Here is a 7,784-nt window from a genome sequence, read left to right on the forward strand (position 1 = left end):
TACCCCCCCCCCCTCCACCGCTGTATTTTATCTTTCATCTTTTTCATGGGCATCAAAATTTTACTGTTATTTAGAATGGCTGTCAGGTTGTGTCGCATGTAGTACATTCTAATATTTCTGTTTTGCAAAATACATGACAATCAAGTGAAGTATTAGTACCATGCAGAACTTAATTTATTTCAATGAGGCGTGATGAGATTTCATCAATGAACATTATCTATATGATCTATTCTCACTTTGGCGTTTCATAAAAATAAGAAAAGAGTGGTGACTGTTCTCAGAACTACAGCCATGCAATTTTAATGAATTTAGTTATTGCGATCGATAGCGCGAGAACGCAATCCGATCTTGCATTTACGTAACATATCTATACTTCAATCAACGGGATCGGGATTAACATAACGGTGAATTTGTTTTATAAATAAGGAGTCAATCAGCTAGTAATCATGTCGAATGCATTTCGATACTTTCTCTCCATTGGTATAATGGGAGGAAGTGTGTTTGGTGGATGGGTCTTGATGAAAACTGTCACGCCAGATACTGAAGAGCTTGTAAAGGTAAGCCGGTGTATCGCAGCTCGCGCGCTCACGGGTCTGACTGCCGGACCTTTGCCCTCGCCAGACCGACCCTGCCCGGCGGCGAAATTATTTTTCCCACCGAGTTCTGGACCAACATATGAATATTCATGACTTGCGTCTTCGGATTGAGAGTACGCATGCGCGTGGACTTGCCCTCGACCAGTGCCGATCGTAAGCATTCACGTTGCTCAGAATGAATTAGCATCGTCAAATTACCGGTACCCTTATATGCTTAGATCTATATATACATCCAATTCTTAAACACTTATCAAACTAGCTGCCATTAATGGCAAGACATGTGCTAGGGTAGGGCTAGCTTAGGCTAGCGCATTAACTTTACCTCAAATCTGGACCTGTCTAATGCCTAATACTAATAGGAATAGCCGACTAATGCCATGGTTAACTTCGAACTTGTTAATTCCGAACTTTACGTTTGATTAGGTTTGGACCAATATTAGCTTATTTATCATGGTTTAATATGTCTAGTCCGTATACAGAACCAGTCCTAGATCTAAAAAAAAATTCTTAGTTCTAGTCTAGTCTCTAGATCTAGACTCTGATCTACGCGCTATCAGCATGGAACCACAAGTGTACCAAAGGGGGGGGGGGCAGACTGCCCCCCTGACGAGTCACAACTGATCCAGGGGACGTGCCCCCCCCTTGAGAAGCCAAATTAATAATTTGTAATGTCAAAATGCAACGAAAAAAAAAGACGTATGTCCCCTCTTTTGAACTTGAAGATCTTTTTTTTTTTCTTGTCAAATTTTTTTCAGCTACGAAATCCTTAATTTTGGGTGAAGACGGGGATCAAGATCACTGACGTTAATTTGTGCCTGACGTTAGAATACGTTCCATGCACGCACTGGTGTACCTAGGATTTTCCAAAAGGGGGGCAAATTTTTTAGAGGATATTTCGTCCGCGAAAAAATGTGACAAGCCTCCCCCCCCCAAAAAAAAAAGATAGATATTTTGCTTTAGGTTTTACTTCTCAGCGAGAAAGCATAGCGAGCAAGCGGTTTTGAAAAAAAAAATAATTCTGAAGTTGTAAAACTTGATTTATGGTCAATTATGGGGCTAATCATTGTTGAAATTTCCTTGCGCGATGTTGCCAGCGCGAATCACCAGCTCAAACTTCTTGACATGTCGTGTAATAAGACATGGAAATTATTTTATTCTGAGCTGGTTTTGTAATCATGAAAAAGATGTGTATCTAACTAAAAAATAACTTTGCGCTCGCTAATTCTTTTTATATACTGACCAGTAAAGGAAGCAGTTAATTAAGCAGTTAATTACTGCATTTTAAATAAGATACATAACTCACCAATAAAAAATAATGCGAGCGCAAAGCGCGAACTCAAAAATTTGTGATATTCCAACCTACGCATGCGCGTGGACTTGGCCTCGACCAGTACCAGTGCCGATCGTAAGCATTCACGTTGCTCAGAATGAATTAGCATCGTCAAATTACCGGTACCCTTACATAGTTACATAGGTCTTATAGGCTTAGATCTATATAGGCTAGCGCATTAACTTTACCTCAAATCTGGACCTGTCTAATTAATGCCTAGTACTAATCAGTGTTGTAGTGCCTTGATGCTCGGCCTTGCATGGCCTTAAGGCACCTTGTCGGAATTAACAAGTTCGAAGTTAACCATGGCATTAGTCGGCTATTCCTATTAGTATTAGGAATTAGACAGGTCCAGATTTGAGGTAAAGTTAATGCGCTAGCCTAAGCTAGCCCTACCCTAGCACATGTCTTGCCATTAATGGCAGCTAGTTTGATAAGTGTTTAAGAATTGGATGTATATATAGATCTAAGCCTATAAGGCCTATGTAACTATGTAAGGGTACCGGTAATTTGACGATGCTAATTCATTCTGAGCAACGTGAATGCTTACGATCGGCACTGGTCGAGGCCAAGTCCACGCGCATGCGTACTCTCAATCCGAAGACGCAAGTCATGAATATTCATATGTTGGTCCAGAACTCGGTGGGAAAAATAATTTCGCTGCCCGGCGCGGCCGCCAGTGCCGAGGGCCTCACAATCACAGCTGCAGCCCAGGCAGGATCTACCTGTCTTACAAAGCTATTTTGAAATTATTTCATCACAGAGCTAGCCTTGTTCTGATTGTCTATTTTACTGTATTGTACACTTCTAATTTAATTTCTACAATTCTAGACATTTTTTATTGAAATTCTTGAACTTGAAGAAAACGAAATTTATGCCTGGTGAGGTAATCGGGGGGGGGGGGGGGGTCTGTTATTAGACTAGATCTATTCATTCTTTTTGCCAACTGAACTTGGCAAAGTCTTTACCTTGATTTTACCTTGATGTTGGGCATAAAGTATAGGAGACTTATTTGCCCCTCTGCATCTTCTTAGAACTTGTCCTCAGTTATAAACATAACAATTTCACATGCATGTGTGGGTTTGGACGATTTGTGAAAAATTCAGTGTCTGGGTCGAAGCGATTGTACTTGGTTTTCCAGGCCTTCTCTAAATTTGATTTGAATGAATTAATACTGCTACTGTTCACGACCTCAGAAGGTAGGTCATTCCATAGATTGATTACTCGTTGCGAGAAATCGTGTTGCCTGAGTGTTGATTGTGCTCTTAACTTAATTATTTTTCTAGAATGTCCTCTTGTCCGAGATTGAGTGTCAAGTTTGAAGAAATTTGCACAGTCCAAATCATCTATGCCCTGAATAATCTTAAACGTTTGGATCATATCCGCTCTGTTTCTCCTATAGGATAACGTTGGTAGATTTAGTTTCTTCAGTCGTTCCATATAGCTCAAGTTCTTCAGATGTGGAATTAGCTTGGTTGCTCTACGTTGGATTTTTTCCAGTTTTATGATGTCTTTCTTGAGATAGGGGTGCCATACACTACTGCAGTATTCTAAAGATGGTCGTATGATTGACTTGTAAAGTTGAACCAGACCTCTTTCATCCAAGTTTGAGAAAGTTCTCTTGATAAGTCCTAAAAGGCGGTTTGCTTTGGCACAAGCTTTGATCACATGTTTAGAAAATTGCAAATTGTTATCAAAGGTTACTCCCAGGTCGTTTTCCTCAGTCACTTTTGGAATTACAGAAGTGTCATCTGGTACTAGTAGGTAGCTCATACCTGGATTTTTTCTTCCAATAGACATTACTTTGCATTTCTTCTGGTTGAAGGTTAACTGCCAGTCTCCTGCCCACGACGAAAGGTTGAACAAATCATCCTGTAGGCTTACGTTATCATCTTCGTCACGGCGGGGTGCATACAGTTTTGTGTCATCTGCAAATAATTTGACTACAGAGTTCTTAGAAATCACATCCGGAAGATCATTGATGAAGACAATAAAGAGGGTAGGGCCGATAACACTACCTTGAGGAATTCCACTGGTCACCTCACATTCCTTGGACAGTGCTCCATCTACTATCACCCTTTGTTTGCGATCAGAGAGAAACGCTTTAATCCATGTCCATACTTTTCCTTGAATTCCATATCCTTGTACTTTTGCGAGGAGTCTAATATGGGGAACACTATCAAACGCTTTGCGGTAGTCCAGGTAAATGCAATCGACTATATCCTTTGCATCAAGGGCAGTACTCCAATCATTTGTGACTTCCAGTAGTTGGGTAGTACAAGATCTTCCTTTCCTGAACCCGTGTTGATGAGGCGTTAGTAGGTTATTGGATTCTAAGTGATCCAATATCTGATCCCTAACAATTGTTTCCATAATCTTACAAACAACACTTGTAAGACTTACAGGTCGATAATTCTCTGGAACATTTTTCGGTCCCTTTTTGTGAATGGGTACCACGTTAGCAGAGCGCCACAAGTCAGGGATCTGTCCTGTAATCATTGAGGTGGTGAAAATATCTACCAATACTGGGGCTACCATCTCCTGTAATTCCTTCAAGATCCTAATATGAATTCCATCAGGACCTGGAGATTTGTCTTGGTCCAGACGTCTTAGTATTTTAATTATAGCTGGACTGTCTATGTGGATATCAACTAAGGGATCCACGAAGCATCTGGATCAAAAGCTCATATCATTGATCAAAAGCTCATATATTCCAGTCTGTTTCTGGTAGGTTTCTCAACTCCTCCCCCCCCCCAAAAAAAAAAGAAGTTAATTCACAGTTTCGTGATCCGAAGTTAGGTTATATTACCTGTCATGGATTAAAAAAAAAAACATCTGCAGGTTTTTCATTCACACTTCATGAGATTGAAAACATAGACCAAAAGCAAGTTCATTCTTTAAATCTCTCTGTAATTTGTACTGATCTATGCAGACATTTTGATCATGGTGATGGTAGACAAATGTCAGAAATGTTTCAATAAATCCCCATAGATATTTTGTCTAACCAAGATATTCAAAATAGTCTATTTAGTCTTCACATGTTCTTTTCTTTCACTCTCAGCGGCTTCCGGAAGCAGATCCAGAGAAAATGGCAGAGTCGAGACAAAGGACTAAAGATCTTGTGGCAGCACTGAAAGCAGCATCAGAAAGTCCCCATCCAATATACCAAGATGTGAAAAGAGAGTGAAACATGAGGAAAGACTCTAAACAGAAAATGAACTTAAATTGAAAGATAGCTACTGTCTTCATTGCAGGGAGCAAGGTCTTGAAGATCAGATGCTTATTTTCAGATTTGGCATGAATCTGTGATGATTATCCTGGACCCGGGAAAAGTGATATTTTGAAATACTACAAGCCATGTTACAGATTTCATTATCCACTTGGTGTCATGACTGTCATCATATGCCTTGTATGAAACCTCAGTGATCCAATGCTCAATTTTGGTTATGTAGAACCAATTGTTCCCCTTCAAATTATTTCGGGTCTCCATGCATATAAGTCTTAGTTTGTATCTGTCAGTACATGCAGAACTAAGAAGACAAAATTTGTGAGATGAAGGATTTATATTTGTGAGCTGGCAAATCCTAATTATTTTGGAGCCATCATCAAATTCAATTTAAATTCAACTTTGCTTTTTAAGGAAATAAAACTTCAAACTGAACATGTTTGTGTGTGTGGGGGTAAATGAATATGGATACTTTACATTGAGTGGTAGTTCATCAAAGAGTTAATTTAATTTCTGCTCTTGTGTTTGACTGTTTGAAAAATATGTAATTTGAATAATCGGTATTAATTTTCATCAATCCATGCAACATGAATTATCATTTTGGTGTATCATCAAAGCGTACTTTCTATACAAGGCATTCGCTCATGATTAATTTATTACTAAGAAGAATAAAGGTTTTTCAAAATTATTTGCTTTCAAAAGACCCTAGATATTTACGACAATTTCGTACATGAATCAGCTTTAATTTCTTGCATACAAATGTGCTAAGTATGCTATACTTACTGTATGTCATCTGGATGATAACTAAACAAATTAATGAATTGAATCATAGAAGTGTTAATTGATTTAGGTGGATTTGTGTTCATAAAAATTCAAGAAAAGAGCTTTAGAATCTATCTGAGGTGTAACTAGCAGAGTAGCTGACACACTTTAGATCTTGGCTGATTTATCACCAGATTTTCAGCATACAGTGTTAGTGTAAGTGATATTACGCTGAGCAAGGAGAGATTAGTTTGATGTAATGGTCACAGGGAAAATATCACTTATATTTCTGGTTTTAAATTGTGGACATTTGGATTACTAAAATGTCATCTAAAGGTTGTGAGTTGTCAAGAGAAATGTTCCTAATTGTAAGTCTGTCAATTTTAGATAGTTTTTTTTTTTTTACTTCAGATTAAAATTATGATCTAGTCATTAATCAATGGCTCTATGTCTAAGATACTATTGACATTTCAAATTTTCACCTTTGCCACCTGCTAGGTAGCACAAAGGCTCACAATCCATTGCAAAATGGGAATGACCAATCAAAATCATAGTTGCAATTTATTATTTGCATATAGTTTAATATACCAACTATCAACTTACAAAATTATGTTTGAAATTTCAAATGATATTGTCTTATTGGGCCTAGTTCTAAAAGATTGACAAAGGCTTTTCTTAAAAAAAAAAAAAAATGTTTTCTTGATTTTCCAAATATGTTTGAACAGCTTTTTTGGGTAGGATATATTTTTAATACATACATTTGGGGGAGGGGTGGTGCAATGGTATTACAGCATTAGAATATTTGATTTTGTAAACTTGTCCTTATTGGAATGTCGACCTCAAGTATTTTGTTGATTATGCTTGAAGTAATTGGAAATATTAAATATCAAATGTTTTCAGAATATCTCATCTAGTCCATTTTTTACAGGTATTATTTTCTTCATCAAGTTGATAATGATTCACAAGACAGCATAGAAAGACAGATTTGACTAGTATAGGATCTAGATGGAAGAGAGTAAAAAGGAGGGGATGCGGTGGAGGGGACATCAGTTTTTGTCGGATAATAATCGTGTCCCAGGAATTTCTTCAAGTGAAAATGGTGAAAAGTTATAAAACTTCCTTGACAAGTATTTTTTACTCGTAATCTGTGTGGAAAATTGAGTTATAAATTGTGGGGAAAATCACCACCAATGACTTCAAAATATTTTAATTGTCTCGCCACTTGTATACAGATAGGTGAGGGAGCTCTGATCCCAAAACATTCCATGGTGAAAAAAAAAGAGAAAGGGAAAGAAAGTGTGGGGTTGGGTTGGGGATAATACTAGTCTTAAGGGGGAAATAAATGTTCAACTGAAGAAGGAAATAGGAAGCTCAATCATACACATCAAACAGAAGCAAACGGAACGGAGAGGAGAAGATGGAACTTAACTATGAAGACACAGGAACAAAATTGAACTTAACTCGATGAAGTCTGGTAGTGCACTGCATTATTTGCTGGGCTTCCTTGCCTCAGTAAAACTCATACAAAATTAGCATATATTCAAATTACACAAAATCAACCAATGAAAATAAAGAGAATGGAGAAGCCAACTGAAAGTGGAAAAGTCTAATTCATAAAAATAACCAATAAGAGATAGAGGATGGAGATGAATAAGATATTGGGATGATTACATAATAAGAATGTTGAACAAAAGAATCAGATGTGGGAATGTAATGAATGAACACATCTGAATAGGAAAGGAATGACAGGAGAAGCAGGTTGAAAGTCAAAAGTAAATGGATGACAACAGAAGCATGAAGAAAGTAAACAAAGCTGAACTAAATACCACAGCTTGAACTGTAAATAACTAAACTATTAAAGGAAACCAAA

The 7,784-nt window shown here is 37.7% G+C and overlaps 1 protein-coding gene across 1 annotated transcript; it reads left to right on the forward strand.

Annotated features, from left to right (window-relative positions):
* The first annotated feature begins 321 nt into the window (after window positions 1-321).
* On the forward strand, window positions 322-6,816 carry LOC129265656 (uncharacterized). The gene is made up of 2 exons (XM_064102957.1): window positions 322-557; window positions 4,988-6,816. Exons 1-2 carry the CDS (start codon window positions 447-449, stop codon window positions 5,111-5,113), a joined length of 237 nt encoding a protein of 78 aa, XP_063959027.1. The 5' UTR covers window positions 322-446; the 3' UTR covers window positions 5,114-6,816.
* Window positions 6,817-7,784: the final 968 nt, after the last annotated feature.

Source organism: Lytechinus pictus, chromosome 7 (assembly GCF_037042905.1).
Source record: "Lytechinus pictus isolate F3 Inbred chromosome 7, Lp3.0, whole genome shotgun sequence".
In the NCBI taxonomy this organism is placed as follows: domain Eukaryota; kingdom Metazoa; phylum Echinodermata; class Echinoidea; order Temnopleuroida; family Toxopneustidae; genus Lytechinus; species Lytechinus pictus.

What these genes read in the sequence shown, in the direction of transcription:
- LOC129265656 (XM_064102957.1), top strand. Translation starts at nt 447, where the DNA reads ATGTCGAATGCATTTCGATACTTTCTCTCCATTGGTATAATGGGAGGA. An exon ending in ATACTGAAGAGCTTGTAAAG is followed by an intron (nt 558 to 4,987) that starts GTAAGCCGGTGT and finishes TTTCACTCTCAG; the next exon opens with CGGCTTCCGGAAGCAGATCC.